Below are 19,847 nucleotides of genomic sequence, written 5' to 3'. Positions count from 1 at the left end.
TACATATCCCCCACTTGGATCCGTTCTAACCAGATATGATCCACAGTAAACATTCTTGGCTACAAGGGTTACATGGTGGTTTGAGGTAATGAAGTCTTCACAATGGCTCATATCTAATATGCACTCATTTTAACCACTTGCCCACTTAAACCCCCTTCCTGCCCAGACCAAATTTTCAGATTTCGGTGCTCACATTTTGAATGACAATTACTCAGTCATGCAATACTGTACCCATATGACATTTTTGTCCTTTTTTCACACAAATAGAGCTTCCTTGCGGTGGTATTTAATCACGTCTAGGTTTTTAATTTTTTGCGCTATAAAAAAAAAAAAAAAAATGTTGTAATTAAAAAACAAAAAAAAAAAAAAAAAAACTTTTTTGTCTTCTTTTTCATAGTAAAATAATAATTTTTCTTCATAAATTTTGGGCAAAATTTATACTGCTGCATATCGTTGGTAAAAATAACCCAAATCACTGTAAATTATTTGGTCTTTGTGAAAGTTATAGAGTCTACAAGCTGTGGTACAAGTCACTGAAAATTGATCACACCTGATGTACTGTCGGCCTATCTCATTTCTTGAGACCCTGCCAGGACAGTACAAAAACCCCCCAAATGACCCCTTTTTGGAAAGTAGACATTCCAAGGTATTTAGTATGTAGAATGGTGAGTTTATTGCAGTTGTAAATTTTTCTCACAATTATTTGCAAACTGAATTATATATATATTTTATTTTTTTATTTATTTATTTATTTTTTTCACAAAATTGTCATAAGTTATTTCTCACATACAGCATATGCATATCATAAATTACACCCCAAAACACATTTTGCTACTCCTCAGGAGTATGTCGATACCACATGTGAGACTTTTACACAGCATGGCCACATGCAGAGGCCCAACATGCAGGGAACACAGTCACGTATTCTAGGGACATGAATTACACATATAATTTCTTGACTACCTATTACACTTTTGAAGGCCCTGGAGCACCAGGACAATGGAAACGCCCAAAAAATTGCCCAGTTTTGGAAAGCAAACACCCAACGTATATTCTATGAGGCATAATGAGTCTTTTGAACATCTCATTTTTTTTCACAAGTTTTTGAAAAAACGTGGAAAGAAAATAAAAACAACGTGTGTATATATAATAATTTGTTTATTTTTTTTTTTACACAAAGTTGTCCATTTTATAGAATATATTTCTAACATATGTACATAGCAAAAATTACAACCCAAAATATATTGTGCTACTCCCGAGTATGGCGATACCACATGTGTGAGACTTTTACACAGCCTGGCCACATACAGAGGCCCAACATGCAGGGAGCACCATCAGGAGTTCTAGGGACATAAAATTACACCTCTTAATTTGACTACCTATTACACTTTTGTGAGGCACTGATGTGGCACAGATGAGCACCGATGTGGCACGGATGAGCACCGATGTGGCACAGATGAGTACCGATGTGGCACAGATGAGCACTGATGTTGCATGGATGTCGGAAGGATCATCACTGATGTGGCACAGATGATCCATGAAGGAGGATGGATGGAGCATGGATAAGTCAGAATATTGATGGATGAGCACCGATCAGCGCTGTGGGCACTTCAGATCCAGCCCACAGTGCTGCTGCACCCAGCTCACACGCTGTACTGATCGGCGTGAGGAGAGGGGAGGAGTCGAACTGGACATGGCAACAAACTTTGCTACATAAAATTGTCCATAACCGATGCTTTAAAAGCGTTTACAGGTCATCATTTTAGAGTTAATCATGAATTATAGCCCTAGAAGTATTGCTCTCACTCCAACATTCACGGCCATGTACTGTATGGTGCAATCCCTGTTTACATATGCATGCTGGACCTACAATGTGCATTAGCATGTATGCCCAGGCATATGGGGGGGGGGGGTTATTTAAATTCATTTTTTTTCTTTCTAATTTACCTTTATTGGGCAGTGACTGGTATTCTTTATTGAGTCATCAGGGGTCTGGGTCCTGCCCAGTGGTGTAAAAGTGTAAGTTGGTTCTATACCTGCCCAGATCGTTTTTACCCGACAGCTAATCACTGGCTGAAAAACCGGTTCCAGGATCACGCCTGTGGCTCCTGGTATAACCGCTTGCTTCCATGACATTAATACAAGTACAATGGATGGCAAGTGGTTAAATGACACATGCCTCTCTTTCATAACGGAATGTTCTTGTCAGGTCATGTTTTACTTCTAAAACAAATAAAACCCTTTTGCCGTGTACACACGACCGGACTTTGACAACAAAGGTCCGACAGAACGAATCCGCTGGACAATTCGATCGTGTGTGGGCTTCATCGGACCTTTGCTGTCGAAAAATCAGATGGACTTTAGAAATAGAGCATGTTTCAAATATTTCCGACGGACTCGAGTCCGGTCGAAAAATCTGTTTGTCTGTATGCTAGTCCGACGGACGAAAAACGACGCAAGGGAAGCTATTGGCTACTGGCTATGAACTTCCGTATTCTAGTCCGGTCGTACGTCATCACGTTCGAATCAGTCGGACTTTGGCATGATTGTGTGTAGGCAAGTCTGTTTAGTCGGAACTCCGTCGAAAGTCCTTCAGAGTCCTTCGAAAGGTCCACTCGTGTGTACACGGCATTTGACATATACAGTATAAAACTGCAGTGCTTGGGATCGTTGCCCATCAGACACTGCAGATTGCTGTAGTTGGTACATCACATCTCTCAGGGATAATATATACATTGATTTCAGTGCAGAACTAGAGTTTAGTCATGGTGAAAAAAAAAACAAACCCTAGCTCAGGTGACTACAGCAGTCTTGAAGCAAGTCATACAGGAGGAGATCTGGTGAAGATACCAGGATGCCTCACCTCCAGAAACAGGGAGGACCCTAAAGTCTGCCAGTCTCCTCCAACACATGGACATATAATTCTTTGTATTGGCTAGAGACATCTTATCCAGACACCGTCCTATCACAGAAGTGATCTAGTTAGCCTGTCTCGCCTCTGCTGATGTGACCACATTTCAGAGGGACTTCATGCAGATCCAGGCTCTTGCTGAGGAGCAGTCCAGAGCCCCAATACCACCATTAATGTACGCACAGTTCATCTGCGGATCATCGCCACCTCTGTGAAAACACAAAACACCAGGTTATGGAACAATGAAGAGAGCACCAGACCATTTCCATGAATGAATACCAGCCAACAGAAACTTTGGCATCAGATGGCACAAAGTTTAACCACTTGCCTACCGGGCACTTTTACTGCCTTCCTGCCCAGACCAATTTTTCAGCTTTCAGCACTGTCACACTTTGAATGACAATTGCACAGTCATGAAACACTGTACTCAAAAAAAAAAAAAAAAATTTGTATCACTTTTTTCACACAGATAGAACTTTTTGGTGGTTTTTAATCACCACTGGGATTTTTTTATTGTTTGCTAAACAACTAAACAAACGAATGAAAGACTGAACATTTTGGGAAAAAAAAAAAAACCCCACGCACCTTTCATAGTTTGATAAAAGTTTGGAAACAGGCAATTTTTCTCCTTCATTAATGTGCGCTGATGAGGCGGCACTGATAGGTGACCCTGATGAGGAGGTACTGGTGGGAACACATTGGCAGCACTGGTGGTCAGTTGGCAGTGCCCTGATTATCAGTGTAGAGGTTTTTAGAGAAGCCGGTTATGGGCTCTCTTCTATCTGATAACCGGCTTCTATTTACATCTGTGATCAGCTGTGATTGGACACAGCTGATCACATGTTAAAGAGCCGCTGATTGGCTCTTTACCCAAACGTGTGATCAGCAATGTTCTCTGGACACAGATCTCAAAGCGCGCCGCCTGGCCTCCCAGGACTAGCTATCCGTGCTGTAGCCGTCATTCGGCTATAGCGCGGTCGGCAAGTGGTTAAATGATTGCTCTCATGGATGGATGTTTAGTTTCACTTTTCGTGAACTAGTAATAAAGTGGTAGTTAGTGAATGGGTTCACTTAGGCTGGATGGTATTTGCCTTCATTTACTGGTATGGATCACTGTCTAATAAGACCAGACAGGATTTTTATCAGAATACGTATTTGGAAAACAGTGAGGTGTCTGAGGACGAGATGGGAGAAAAGCGGATTGTGGAGGTGGCCAGTAATTTGTAGAAAATGACAGTATAGGAAGAAGAGATGTTTGGCACTAAGTGTGCCAACCATTTGTTCTGATCCTGGTTTGCTGGGAAATATCGGCAGCCTCGAAGTCTGAGCACCGGGCAAAGTGATTATCTGGGAAGGCATAGTTGCCAACACTACCGATTTTCCTGGAACATTTCCGGAAATCAGACCATCTGCCAATGTCCCGGACAGTGGGACAGACATCAGGATGTGACAAAGTGGCAGAGCATGGCGGATGCAGCAGCATCTGGAGAGGCAGCCTGGCCGATCACTGGAGCCGGCTGCAGCATATACAGAGCGGTAAAGGAGGAGCCATGTCTTGGTTTGCAACTCAGCTGGGGAGGGGGCAGACAGGTGAAGTCTTTTGTACTCTCGGTGTCCGCACTCCTCTCAAAGTTTACAAAGTGCTGGGAGGAGGGGGAGAGGACTAGTCCCTCCGGGTGCATCTAAACGCAGAGCAGACTTCCTGCTGTGAGGCTGAGCCACACCACCAAGACCTAGAAAGGACACCCCCATAGAGAAGTCTGCGTGACAAAAAGCCAGGTGGGTCCTGCTCTGATCATATTGCACTGGTGAGACCGGTCTGACCACATTGAACTGGGGAGACCGCTGTGATGGTAAAGGAGGGTTCTGATGGTAAAGACTCAATTTAAACCACACCCCCTTTAAGCCACGTCCAATATTTAGAAGAAAATTTAAGCCACACCCATTTTGTGCTACAACTGCTTTTGGACACAGCCCACAAAAAGAATGCCACGCCCCCTAACATATTGCTTCACCTACACTTGGTTTCTGAAAAAAAAAACAAAAAAAAAACACAATTGTCCCTAAAATTTTTTGGGGAATATTGGCAACTATGGGAAGGTAGAAGTACCATAAAACCTGTTTTCCCAAGTATGACAGTATATAAAAACACAAAAACCATTTTAAATAGGAGAAGAAGGTTAAACATGCTTTTGAATCAAACTGGTTGGTTTCCAAGCCTTTGACAGGTAGACAATTACAGGCATTTGCCTTCAGTAATTTTCTATCATTCCACTACACCTAAAATGCTCCAAAACTTGCTGGCAACACTGAAGCTTACCCTTTCCCTCCACCTCCTATTGGCCCATCAGTATGGCCAACAAATGTATAAAGGGTGGGAATGGGGCGCAAGAACAAAAATGACACTTTCAAAAAAAAAAAAAAAAAAAAAAAGTGTCAGAGCTTTGTCTGATAAGAAAGACCAATTATTTGACCTGGAGGACTGCTAAAAGCTTTTGCAAGGAATGTGCACCTCTACATGCCTGCACTTCATACCTGTGAAATGCATAGCAACAGTCACAATAAAGACGAACAGGTACACACATCAAGTGCCACAATCTAGCTCGTTAAGTCTTATTGCTCAGAGCACTTACCTCACAGAGCCCCTGTAGATCGATCCATTCACCCACTTCCACTCTTTACTCCCAGAATCCTTTTGTAGACCAATCCAGTGATCATGCCGCAACAGGACGAGTTCCTCAATCTGTTGCTGTAAGACGGACAATAAAAATAACTTTTTTTATGAGTAGGGAAGGGAAAGGAAAGGAAAAAGGAAAAGGAAAAGAGGAAGGTTTTATTATATATCTTTTCATGCGACAACACTGAAGAAATGAGACTTTGCTACAATGTAAAGTAGTGAGTGTACAGTGTCAATTTGCTGTCCCCTCAAAATAACTCACACAGCCATTAATGTCTAAACCGCTGGCAACAAAAGTGAGTACACCCCTAAGTGAGCCCAAAGTGTCAATATTTTGTGTGGCCACCATTATTTTCCAGCACTGCCTTAAGCTCTGGTGAACTCCATGCCCAAGAGGGTTAACAGGTTGCCACTGGAGTCCTCTTCCACTCCTCCATGACGACATCACAGAGCTGGTGGATGTTAGAGACTTGGCGCACCTCCACTTTCTGTCTGAGGATGCCCCACAGATGCTCAGTAGGGTTTAGCTCTGGAGACATGCTTGGCCAGTCCATCACCTTTGCCCTCAGCTTCTTTAGCAAGGCAGTGGTCATCTTGGAGGTGTGTTTGGGGTCGTTATCTTGGAATACTGCCCTGCGGCCCAGTCTCCAAAGGGAGGGGATCATGCTCCACTTCAGTATGTCACAGTACATGTTGGCATTCATAGTTCCCTCATTGAACTGTAGCTCTCCAGTTCCGGCAGCACTCATGCAGCGCCAGACCATGACACTCCCACCACCATGCTTGACTGTAGGCAAGACACACTTATCTTTGCACTCCTCACCTGGTTGCCCCCACACACGCTTGACACTATCTGAACCAAATAAGTTTATCTTGGTCTCATCAAACCCCAGGACATGGTACCAGTAATCCATGTCCTTAGTCTGCTTGTCTTCAGAGCTGTGTTTCTTGGAGAAAGATTAGACTCAGAGCATTAAATATATTCAATTGGGGCTCTGCAGTATGTTGGACACTGAATAATCCTCTCCAATGACCCAAGTATACCAGAAACTAAGGGCATTTTTTCATGAGAACCTGTCATTTGCCCTGCAACTACAGATGTGTAGGCATGCGTACAGGACACTAGACCTTAAACACCGATGGAGCTCCCACTAGTGGGAAGTAGAGAAAATACAATTATTTTCAGCTACCTGTATCCTCCTCCTCATCTTTTTAAAGCTTTGCCTTCCACTTTTGTACCAGCTTCTCTTCTCTATTTATACAGCACACCCACCCATGGCCTGAATCACCACTCGCTCTGCTCTGAGGAAAAAGCTGCTTCTCAATTAGGGTCCTGGCACATGATGTATGAACACCAGATCTTCCTGGCAGAAAGTTCCTGGGCAGAAAATGTGAGTATGGTCCATATAGTATGTGCATTTATACACTATATTGTCAAAAGTATTGGGACACCTGCTTTTTACATGAACTTTAATGGCATCCCAATCTTAGTCCGTAGGGTTAAATATTGAGTTGGCCCATCCTTTGCAACTATAAATAGCTTCAAATTTTCTGGGAAGGCTGCCCACAAGGTTTAGGAGTGTCTATGAGGGTGTTTGACCATTCTTCCAGAAGTGCATTTGTGAGGTCAGGCGCTGATATTGGACAAGAATGCCTGGCTTGCAGTCTGCGCTCTAATTCATCCCAAAGGTGTTCTATTGGGTTGAGGTTGGGACTCTGTGCAGGCCGGTCAAGTTCCTCCACCCCAAACTCGCTCCTCCATGTCTTTATGGACCTTGCTTTGTGCACTGGTGTGCAGTCATGTTGGAACAGGAAGGGGCCATCCCCAAACTGTTCGCACAAAGTTGGGAGCATGAAATTGTTCAAAATGTCTTGGTAGGCCGACGCCTTAAGAGCTCCCTTCACTAGAACTAAGGGGCCAAGCCCAACCCCTGAAAAATTTACCTCACACCATAATCCCCCCTCCACCAAATGGTTTGGACCAGTGCACAAAGCAAGGTCCATAAATACATGGATGAGAGTTTGGGGTGGAGGAACTTGACTGGTCTGCACCGAGTTCTGAACTCAACCCGAGAGAACACATTTGGGATGAATTAGAGCGGAGACTGCGAGCCAGGCCTTCTCTCCAACATAAGTGCCTGACCTCACAAATGTGCTTCTAGAAGAATAGAGTGTATATGTATAAAAAAAAAAAAAAAAAAATAATATATCTTTTTAGCTCCCACACTGCTATCTAATATAGCAGAGATGTTATTTACACACATGATTGCATGTATTCACGTGTGTAATATACTTATCAGCAATGCCGACTGTTTTGTTTTTTACGGATTTATACATGACCTGATATTTATGCACCTGTGAGTAAAGGAATGGGCTACATTCCAATTTTTTAAAAAAATAAAAAATAAAAAAACCACACACACCACAACCTGAACATCATAGCAGGCATCGTTTTTGTCAATCTGTCCGCAAGATCTTATAGGGCGTACACACGGTCGGACTTTGTTCGGACATTCCGACAACAAAATCCTAGGATTTTTTCCGACGGATGTTGGCTCAAACTTGTTTTGCCTACACACAGTCGCACAAAGTTGTCGGAATTTCCGATCGACAACCACACGGTCACGTACACCACGTACGACGAGACTAGAAAAGGCCGGTTCAGAACCAAGCGCGGCACCCTTTGGGCTCCTTTTGCTAATCTCGTGTTAGTAAAAGTTTGGTGAGAGACGATTCGCGCTTTTTCAGACTCGTGGCTTTCAGATCGTTTTCTGCCGTTCAGTTTGTGCTTGTGGGTTTGTATCTGCTCTTCAGTACGTGCAGTCAGTTCGTATCGGAGTTTTCTGTGTGATCTTGCCTGCTCGCTGCTGTTTTTCAGGTCGCTCTTCACAGGCCTTGCTGTTCTTCAGTGCGTTCTGTTACTTTGTTCTGAGCAGCCGACCGTTTTCTAGCCATGTTTCATATGCGTACTCCTCGTAGAGTTCGTGCTGTGCAGGGGCTTGGTGTTGGGGTCCTGACCTTGACACAAGTCCAGTCCATGAACAGGGTGAGGAGGAGTTCATGGACCAAGAATTGGTTGCTTCAGCGTGACCAGTTCTCTCATATGCCTTTGCTTCGTGAGATCCGTGAGAATAATCCTGATGATTTCAGGAACTTTCTCAGGATGACGGACCCCGTGTTTCACCGTTTGTTGGCTTCGCTGACCCCCTATATTAGCAGGCAGGATACCTGCATGAGGCAAGCCATCACTCCGGAGCAGAGGTTGGTCGCTACCTTGCGGTATTTGGCCACAGGGAGAAGTCTGCAGGACTTGAAGTTCTTGACAGGCATCTCCCCCCAGGCTCTGGGTATCATTATCCCAGAGACCTGTTCTGCCATCATCCAGGTCCTGCAGAAGGAGTATATGAAGGTAAGATTTTTTTCCTTTTATATCACATTTTATTGTATTGAATGTTTGCTAATATATTGTATTTCTTTCCTCATTCCCTAATTACCATGATTGTAATATGCTGTGAATGTCCCCTTTGTTCTCATGCATGCTGGATTTTTATGTAATTATTATTTTATGTCCTTCATACATATTTGCCCTTCAATAACCTCTCCAGCATGGTGTCTCCTGCCCCTATATTCACCTCATGTAGTCACTTAACAATGTATTTTATCAGCTCTATAGTAGTGCTTTACCCCAAACACCCCCTAAAATGTTTGGAAATGTTATTTTTTATTTAAATTCAGGCAGAGTGCCAGAGGCTTTTTTTTGTGGTGTCCCCAAATTTTTTGTAACCCTCCCTCCCCCAACTGCTAAGTCAGCTGATCCCAATTCTCTATCCTCAATCATCTATCTGCTGACTTTGCCAAACCCATACACACTATACCCACCTCTTTACTGGTCAGATTTATGGATGAATTCCCCAAAGCATGTAGTGCAAGGGCCTGCCTGTATACTTTCAAATGGTACTGTTTAAAGTTTTTGTATCCTATTATTATCTTGATAGGTAATAGCAGAATGTTCAAATGTGCTCAAATGTGTACAGTGTGTATTTATATCTTTGTATTATGACACTTCTTACCTGTCCAGTGGTCTGCCAATAGTGTAACTAAGGAGGGGCTGTTCCAAGTAATACCCTGTATTTAGGCATTCATCTCTCAATGAAGTGAAGAGGGTTACCTGTCCAAGAGTTCCCCCCTATAATGTTAGAAATGGCCCATGAGGGGGGGAGGGGGAATATGATAGGTGTACCTTATACTTTGTTGTTGTTAAATTCCCCTTAATAAATGCTATCTGGAGGTTGCCCCATAATGTTTGTGTATAATCTGCTTGCCATGTTTCTGTGAAAAAATAGTAATGTTTATTGTTTTTTCCTCAACAGTTTCCTTCAACGCCACAGGAATGGCAGACTGTGGCCTCCCACTTTGCCCAGCGGTGGGACTTTCCTAACTGCGGAGGGGCAATTGATGGGAAACACGTCCACATCGTCCCACCACCCAACTCGGGGTTGTACTATTATAATTACAAGGGGTTTAATAGTATAGAGATGTTGGCGGTGGTGTCGGCTAATTACGACTTCTTGTATGTGGACGTGGGGAAGAATGGCCGGATGTCCGATGGTGGAGTCATCGCCCAGACGGAGTTCTACAGGCGTCTCCAGAATGGCAGCTTGGACTTGCCACCTCCAGAGGACAATGTTGAAGGTCTCCCATTTGTGTTCATTGCTGATGAAGCATTTGCGCTGGGGGACCACCTGATGCGGCCATTCCCGATGAGGACCCTCACCCCGGAACAGAGGGTTTTTAATTACCGGCTGGCCAGAGCCCGAAGAGTGGTGGAGAACACATTTGGAATCCTGGCCAGCCGGTTCCGATTATTTCTGACACCCATCCATATGGCGGAGTATAAACTGAACCATATAATACTTGCCTGCTGTGTTCTCCATAATTTTTTAAGAAAACATTCAGCCAACTATGCTGGCTCAGTTGGGCCTGAGGTCGGAATCCCAAATCCATCAACACTGACGGCGCTTAAAAGTGGCCGTCCTGGCTTGCCCTCCCTGAGTGCCCGTGATGTCCGGTTACGATACCTGGAGTTCTTTGCGGGTAGGGGGGCTATCAATATGCAAGACAATCTGTGAAACCTTTTTCAAATAAAAAACAACCAAAAGAAATTCTTTGTGGACATTTACTGCTTGTGTTTGTTTTAGCTGACCCTGACAGAAATGTGTTGAGTGCAGAAAATGTCGTGATTGGGTAACCTTATAAAAAACAGTGTTGGCTGGTACTTCCTAAATGCAAAAACACATTTTACTACAAGTGCACTTGCAACTGCAATGAACCTGCACTTGTAGTGCAAAGTGGATTTGCCCTTAGGAAATAACCCCCATTTTTGCATAAAAGAGCAATTACATCACCCCAAAAGTGTTGTAGTGTTGAGACAATAATCCACACATTCTTGAGTAAGCCACTTTTTTTATACCTGCACAATCACATGTGCATTTATGAAAGGTTTTTAAAACAAACCAACATGTTTGTTGTATAACAATTTTTGCAGTAGCATGATCAAAAATCGAAATATCCATTTCAGATAAAACAGGCCTGTGTAAAACCAACAAGAAAGCCAAAAAACTTGAACTTACAAAGTTCACATATGGTAAAACCTGAAGGCTATATCAGACATCAGTATTTAGGAACTGGGTTTGATATAGCGTTCAGATGGATGGAAATCACCCCTGGAAAAGCCAAATTTGGAAGATGCACACCAATTTACGAATGTCAACATGTGCTATCTGCCATCAGGGGGGATCAAGGGACGTGTTTTGGGGGAGCAAGCCCTTCCTCAACACGACTTTATAATTGAGGAAGGGGTTGCACCCCCAAAACGCGTCCATTGATCTCCCGTGATGGCAGATAGCACATGTTGGCACACTGTGTGCATCCTCCAAATTTGGCTTTTCTAAACATTGAAAACATTTTTAGAAGATTGGACCACAATAAAACAGGTGATTTTGTGGGGTTTAAATTCGCCCCAAAACATTAATGATGTTATTATTTTTTTTAATAACATCACTGATTTGTTGCTGTATGTTGTGCAATTCGAGATTACACCCCATGATCTCCCCGATCAGTATCTGGGCACTTTCAGATGTGAAACGTTCAGGATCCCTCACATCACGATCACCTAAAAAGAGATAAAGAACAAAAAAAAAGGTCTCAAAAATCTGCAAACATCCATCTCTTTTACCTGAGCCTGTGGTCGCAGACACTCACCTGTTGTGGTGCCAATCTCCACCACATCTTCTTTCTCCTGCTCAGCTTCTTGTGTTGGTGGTATTTCACCTTCTTCCATAGGTGGGGGGTCTGTGTTCTCTTGGGATGAGGGGTGTCCTCCGAGTCTTTTCTCCCTTTGTAAAACAAAAATGGTATACTTAGCACACAGATATTTGATGACAGAACTATAAATAGGAAACATTGCTTGGAAGTGGGGTACAATTGTCTATTTTAGCCGAGTTCCAAGATGTATATTTTTTATTGCCCTTTGTCAAGCTGCAATACTTTACCTGTTTGGTACAAGCTTCACAGATGTAGCCCCCCTATAGTATACACTGGAGCACCTGTGTGCCCCCCCTAATAAAAATGGTGTTCTTGTGTCCCACACTAGTGCTCCAGTGTCCAGATGTGAAAACAGCTGCTCAGTGTCCTCTCCTTACACAGAATCTAGTTGGCATTTCATTCTAGTAACAAACCCATCTACACAAACAAATATTTGGCATCCAAGTAGGCCCCAAAAAATGTGTGAAAATGCATATGGCCTAAACAATGGTGTTCTAGAGGCCGAAAGAAAAATGTTTGATACGAACTAATAATGGGCCCATGAACATTAAAGTTGCCCTTTTAAACGTTACAATTAATAAAAGCATATGGAGCAGAACGAACGGAATAAAGACAGAAAGAATAGGAACACAGCACAACTACTTACTTTTTTGCAGCACTCTCCGGATCTTTCGGTACTGCTCTGGCTCTCTCAACTTCAGGTCCGACCACCGCTTCCTGAGCTGATCTTTAGATCTTCGTACCCCGAAATTCCTGTGAAGGCTTTTGATCACTTTAGCAATGATTTTTGCCTTTCGGATGTTGGGGTGGGGGTAAGGCCCATATTTTCCGTCATAGTCGAACTTCCTCATGATGTCGACCATCTCCAACATCTCCCCAAACGACATATTTGTGGCCTTAAAACGTCTCCTTCTGGATCGGGACGTGCCTGGATCCGGGCTTTCCTCCTCCTCCTCGTTGCTAGAATTAGCATGCACCTGCTGTAACTCCGCCATCATGCTCTTCACCCACTGCGCCGAACGAAAAGGGGCAGGGAATAGACTAGAAAGAACGTCAGGGGCGGGCGGAGTTACACGCATGCGCAGTGTGTATAAAGCGTAACACACGTGCCTATTACGTACGATCTGTGAGCGGAGGAAGGAGCATTGGACGCGCCGATCGTAAGAACGAAGGCAAGAGACAAACTTGTGCCTATACTGCTTCTAGATTGAGGCCTATATTGTAATAAGATTAGGAGAGTTTTGTGTGACATTAGGCTTTGTCTTGTGTTGTGTCTTGCAGTGAACATGGATATCTTAATGAAAGACAATGACTTCATGTCAGTATTCGTAGAGATGCTAAGTGAGCTGCCCTGTCTGTGGGAGATTACCCACCCCCATTTCAAGAACCAAGCAAAGAGGAAGGCAGCACTGGAGCAATTGTGTGAAATTGTGAAGCAGGTGATCCCCACGGCAGACATCACCTATTTAAAGATTTTCATTGGTGGCCTGAGGAGCACATATCTAAGGGAGCGCAAGAAAGTCCTGGATTCACAGAGATCTGGAGCAGCAGATGACATCTATGTCCCCAGGATGTTGTACTACGACAGGCTGCATTTTCTGGCAGGCCAGACTGAACCCAGGCCATCCCTCTCCAGTCTTCCTTCCACGCTTCCTTCCCCCCTGGCTGAGGCTTCTGACGCCCAACCTGGGCCTTCCAGGCGATATGTGGAGGAGCCCAGATTGAGCCAGGTATAGCATTCCTCTAAATATTTCTGCTTGTCCAATAAATGATGTTAACTAGATGTTAGTTGGGAGTACTAATTTAGGATTGTGATTGATGAAGCAAAACATTACAACCATGTCCCTTTTTCATACACAGTGAAGTCTCATCCAGGAGGTGGCCGAGCCGGCTGGCTGATCTGCAGGTCCCTCCACCCCCCCTGAAAATAGAAAGTGGCAGTAGGAGGATAACCCTAGAGGAGGCTGCTATAGCATTCTTTTGGAGGGCTACAGAGGTCCTGGGAGCACCACACACCATGGAGGAGAACATTGCTGCCTTCATAGCCTATAAAATGCAGAGGATGGAGGAGGGCCAAAAAGTCATGTGTGAGGCCCTCATATCGGAGGCTCTGGAGAAAAGGTATGAGGGGCCAAATTACACCTCAGACACATCTTTGGGATGGTCCTCCTCCTCCTCCTGCAGGTCCTCCTCCTCCTCCTCCCTCTCCTCCAGGTCCTCCCAGTCCTCCTCCAGGTCCCCCCAGTCCTCCTCCAGGTCCCCCCAGTCCTCCTCCAGGTCCCCCCAGTCCTCCTCCAGGTCCCCCCAGTCCTCCTCCTGCCACATCTCCAACTGCACAGCCACAGCCCGGAAGGAAGCGTGGAAGGAAGACCAGACAGTGATTGCCCTGGGTTCAGTCTGGTCGGCCAAAAGATGCAGCCTCTTGTGGTACCACAGCCTGGGGACACAGATGTCATCTGCTGCTATCCAGATCTCTGCGAATCCCGGACCAGACTGCCCTCCCTTAGATATGGACTCCTCAGGCCACCAATTTTGATGTTGAAGAATTGTTGTCTGCCGTGGGGGTCCCAGGCTTCACTAATTTCTGCTGTTGATCCAGTGTTGCCTTCCTCTTTGTTTGGTTCTGATCCCTTAATAAAGGATTTTTGTTTTGAATTATACTCTCCTATGTGTTTTACTTCAAAAAGGACAGTTGGTTTGTGAGGATTCAGGTACATTTCAAATATACAATGTGAAATGAACAAGGGACACCAACACCAAACAATCTCCTGGAGATTAAATAATAAAAGATATCAATGGTGTTGGGGTAACTTGACACACAAAACACACACAAAAATATTCTGGAGTAAAAATAAAAACATTGAACAAAGATCAGCCTTGGAAAAAATCCAAACATTAAAGAAAAAAAAAAAAGGCTTAAAATCCAAAAAAAAAAAAAAAAAAATAATAAAAATATAAAACTGTCAGATGTGACAACTAATAAGAATATATTCAGGGAATCCCACTAAAAAAAACACAAATAAAACTTTGTGAGAAGTGTGTGTGAATATGAGCAGCAAAACTACTTAATTCTTGTCACATTATAAAGAAGAAGAGAGTGCGCTGTATTAAACCATTTTTAACATTGCAGCGTGACGAAAGTGCTGTATCCATTGCGAACGCTAAGTTTACCAGAACGAGCTGTCCCGTGTCGGAATTTCTTCTGAGCATGCGTGGCACTTTGTGTGTCGGAACAGGCCACACACGGTCGGAATTGACGCGATCGGATTTTGTTGTCGGAAAATTTTATCTCCTGCTCTCCAACTTTGTGTGTCGGAAAATCCGATGGAAAATGTCCGATGGCGCCCACACACGGTCGGAATTTCCGACAACACGCTCCGATCGGACATTGTCCACCGAAAATCCGACCGTGTGTACGGGGCATTAGACTGCAGCCTTTTATATTCAGTAAATATACACAGTACAAATAAGGAAATGTTTTGTAGAAAATTTTAAATTATTTCCAGTATTAAAGTTAGGTTGTTAAAGTCGCTTATAAAGCTGTACTTTAACCACTTCAATACAGGGCTTTTATACACCCTTCCTTCCCAGACCAAATTCTAGCTTTCAGCGCTCTCACACTTTAAATGACAATTACTCAGTCATGCTACACTGTACCCAAACCAAATTTTTATCATTTTTTTCTCACAAACATAGCTTTCTTTTGGTGGTATTTAATCACTGCTAGTTTTTTTATTTTTTGTAATATAAGCGAAAAAAGAGAGAAATTTTTGAAAAAAAAAAAAACACTTAGTTTTTATTGTAAAATTTTGCAAATAAGTAATTTTTCTTCATAAATTTGGGCCAAAATGTATACTGCTACATATCTTTAGTAAAAATAACCCAAATTAGTGTATATTATTTGGTCTCTGTGAAAGTTATAGAGTCTACAAGCTATGGTGCAAATCATTGAAAAATGATCACATCTGATCACACCTGATGTACTGAAGGCCTATCTCATTTCTTGAGGCCCTAACAAGCCAGGAAAGTACAAATACCCCCCAAATTACCCCTTTTTGGAAAGCAGACATTCCAACGTATTTAGCAAGAGGCATGGTGAGCTTTTTGAAGTTGTAATTTTTTCGCACAATTCTTGGAAATTTTTTTTTTTTTGCACAAAATTGTCATAACAACAAGTTATTTCTCTCACACAGCACATGCATACTTGCAATGACACCCCAAAATACATTCTGCTACTCCTCCTGAGTATAGTGATACCACGTGTGTGAGACTTTTACACAGTCTGGCCACATACAGAGGTCTAACATCCAACTAGCACCATCAGGCGTTTTACGAGCATAAATTGCACATCTCATATGATGACAACCTATCACACTTTTGAAGGCCCTGGAGCACCAGGACAATTGAAACGCCCACAAAATGACCCCATTTTGGAAAGCTAACACCCCAACGTATAATCTATGAGGCATATTTAGTCTTTTGAATGGTTCATTTTTTTCCCAAAGTTTTTGGAAACTGTGGAAAAAAAAATGAAAACACATTTTTTTTTTTTTTTAACACAAAGTTGTCCATTCATAAGATATTTCCAACACATAGCATGTATATAGCAAAAATGACACCCCAAAATACATTCTGCTACTCCTCCTGAGTATGGCGATACCAAATGTGTGAGACTTTTACACAGCCTGGCCACATACAGAGGCCCAACATTGAAGTAGCAGCTCCAGGCATTCTAGGAGCATAAATTACACATCTCATTTCTCAACCACCTATTACAATTTTGAAGGCCCTGGAGCACCAGGACAACGGAAACGCCCACAAAATGACCCCATTTTGGAAAGCTAACACCCCAACGTATAATCTATGAGGCATAATTAGTCTTTTGAATGGTTCATTTTTTTCCCAAAGTTTTTGGAAACTGTGGAAAAAAAAAATGAAAACGCATTTTTTTTTTTTTTTTTTTTTTTTTTTTTTTTTTTTTTTTTACACAAAGTTGTCCATTCATAAGATATTTCCAACACATAGCATGTACATAGCAAAAATGACACCCCAAAATACATTCTGCTACTCCTCCTGAGTGTGGCGATACCAAATGTGTGAGACTTTTACATAGTCTGGCCACATACAGAGGCCCAACATCCAAGTAGCACTGTCAGTTGTTCTAGGAGCATACATTAAACACAAATTCCTGCCAACCTATCACATTGTTGAAGGCCCTTCATATTTCTAACACATAGCATGTACTGTACATACCAATTACAACCCAAAATATATTCTGCTGAGTAAAGGGTAAAGAAAAGATTACCTGCAGTTTTAGTAGTGCAGTGGTCCACAGAGAAGAGCATCGGTCCAGGCAGCAGGCAGGAACGTGGACAGCGACAGCAAAAGAGGCAGCAGGCAGGAATAGTCAGTACAGGTAGAGATGTCAGCACAGCCAAAGCATTAGTCCAGATAGCAGGCAGGGATGTGGTCAGCAGCAGCAAAAGGATCAAAGGATCGTCCATGCAGCAGGCAGGAATACTGTCCATAGTTAGTACATGCAGCAGGCAGAGGTATGGTCAGCACAGCCAGAGTGTTTGTCCAGGGAGCAGGCAGTACCATCAAGCTTAGGGCATCGATCAGGAAAGAATGGGGACAGGGGTAGAGGCTTCTCCCACCCAAATCTCTTTGAAGCCTCCGGGCAACCAGACCCTGTTATGGAAACACAGAAAACCAAAAACTGGTTTTCTGAACTCCGAACACTATTCTGGAGCCCCTCACATATGTGAGACCCCTGTGTAGCAGGGTGAAAGATCAATCCAAGGGGCAGGCAAAAACATGGTCAACAGGCCGAGGTCAGTGCAGGTAAAAGGCAGAAATAGACGGTAGGCAGAGGCATAGTCGATACAGTCCAGGGTCAGTTCACATGAAAGGCAAAAACATGGCGGAAAAACAATGCAGACGGTAGGCAGAGGCATAGTCGATACAGTCCAGGGTCAGTTCACGTGAAAGGCAAAAACATGGCGGAAAAACAATGCAGACGGTAGGCAGAGGCATAGTCGAGAAACAGGCCAGGGTCGGTTCACATGGAAGGCAATAATATGGTTGGTTGAGGAAGGGAAATATTCAGGACAGAAATTAAAAACGGGGAAATGGCAGTATTAGAAATATGGACTAATAATTTTCCAGAGTGTGATATCGCCTGAAGCATTCTCCGATGCAAAGGCCATGTTGGGAGGGACAGTCGGTACAATGGAAGCTGGTATCTTTCCTAATTCCTCTTTTGGTGCACACCCGACATTTTTTTTGGCGTCGTCTTCCAGATCCTGTTGGTGGAATATGGTCTGGGAAATGGCGCTCATGTAGTCTGCTGACAGAATCGGAGCGAATGCTTTCTGGGGGGGATACTTGCTGATGAATCAGGGCAGTGACAATGTCTTCAATAAACTTTAAGAAGGTGGTGGGTGTTTCTGTGGATTTTTGGTAGATTATGAAAGAATTTAAAAGGGCCAAATGAAAAAAGTAAATTGTGACTTTTTTGTACCAGAATAAGGATTTTCTTGTTGAAAGATAGGGCTGCAACAACTGATCGTTTAAATCCACCCCCCCATGTATTTATTGTACTCAGTGATACAGGTAGGCTTGCGAACGGTACCGCGTCTTCTGTGAAGTTCCACCGAGGTGTCATCGTGGATGGTGGACATGACGTACACATCTTTTCTATCCCTCCACTTCACAGCCAACACTTCTTCGTTCCTCAAGCTTGTCGATTCCCCCCTTGGAATGTTTGTGGTGTACCACAGGCCAAAGTTTGTTTGAGATATAGGTGGTGGAGAAGGGGCAAACTCGTATAATAATTATCCATATAAATATGGTACCCCTTTTGGAGGAGTGGGAATGCCAACTCCCAAACAATTTTCCCACTTATTCCCATGTACGAGGGACACTCAGGGGGGTGGAGCTGGGAATCTTTCCCTTCGTACACGCGGAATGCGTACACATAACCGGTGGCACTTTCACAAAGCTTGTTAAGCTTCAAGCCATACCTCGCCCTCTTACTGGGGATATATTGTTTGATTCCCAGCCGGCCTGTGAAATGCACCGGGGATTCGTCCACAGATATATTTTTTTTCAGGGACATAAACTTCGGCAAACTTCTGGGAAAAAAAAATGAATTAGGGGGCAAACTTTATATAATTTGTCAAAGTTTGGGTGATTTCGGGGGGGGGGGGGGGGGGGGGGCACTGTGAGTTGTCATTGAAATGCAAGAAGCACATTATGATTTCGTATCGGGTCCTGGACATGGCGAATGAAAAAATTGGCATATGGTGGATGGGTTTGGTCAACCAATACTTATGAATTTAATTTTTTTTTGTAAGCCCCATGTTCAGGGTTAGGCCTAAAAACAATTTTAGCTCCACTACTGTTAGCGGTCTCCACTCAAAAGGGCGGGCATAGCTGGAGCTGGGGTTGGTTGCAATAAATTGTTGGGCAAACAAATTAGTTTGGTCCACGATGCCTTGAATCAAATCGTTCGGGAAAAATAAATTAAAAAAGTCCATTTGTGAAAATCCTGCAGTGTTGACCTGCACACCCCGCTGTGCTGTAAAAGGGGGGGATCGTGGCTGACACTGTGGTAGAAGGCAGCCACAATGGGTTTGCCAAGGAATCTGGAAGATGGGTTTGGGCCCTACTTCTTTGGCGTCCACTTGTGCTGGGCCTTTCCTCCTGGGGTCTACCGCCGCTGGCACTGCTGGTAGCTGCCTGGTTTTCAGACCATCGTCTTTTTGGATGGACTACTTCCTCCTCTGATTCGGATCCTGATGTGCTGCCTTCAGGGGGCTCATATTCCGAATCAGAACCAGAATCTGAACTGAGCGGTGAGAGCTCCCCGTTGCTCTCATCGGTCAGACTCAGTATCTGGTATGCCTCTTCTGGGGTGTACATCTTTCTGGA

At 43.6% G+C, this 19,847-nt stretch overlaps 1 protein-coding gene across 1 annotated transcript in view; it reads right to left on the bottom strand.

Annotated features, from left to right (window-relative positions):
- Positions 1-805: 805 nt before the first annotated feature.
- LOC141139144 (C-type lectin domain family 2 member B-like) overlaps positions 806-19,847 on the bottom strand; it is a 47,811-nt gene continuing 28,769 nt past the window's right edge. The window contains exons 6-7 of the mRNA XM_073624986.1: positions 5,545-5,660; positions 806-3,120 (exon numbers count right to left, since the gene is read on the bottom strand). Of these exons, the coding sequence (XP_073481087.1) occupies positions 3,018-3,120; positions 5,545-5,660 (219 nt within the window). The 3' untranslated portion in view covers positions 806-3,017. The remainder of the gene's footprint in view (positions 3,121-5,544; positions 5,661-19,847) is intronic.

The sequence above is a fragment of the Aquarana catesbeiana genome, linkage group LG04 (genome assembly GCF_042186555.1).
Source record: "Aquarana catesbeiana isolate 2022-GZ linkage group LG04, ASM4218655v1, whole genome shotgun sequence".
Lineage (NCBI taxonomy): Eukaryota > Metazoa > Chordata > Amphibia > Anura > Ranidae > Aquarana > Aquarana catesbeiana.
Note: the sequence above shows the minus strand (reverse complement) of the source record. Positions and strands in the feature narration are given on the sequence as shown.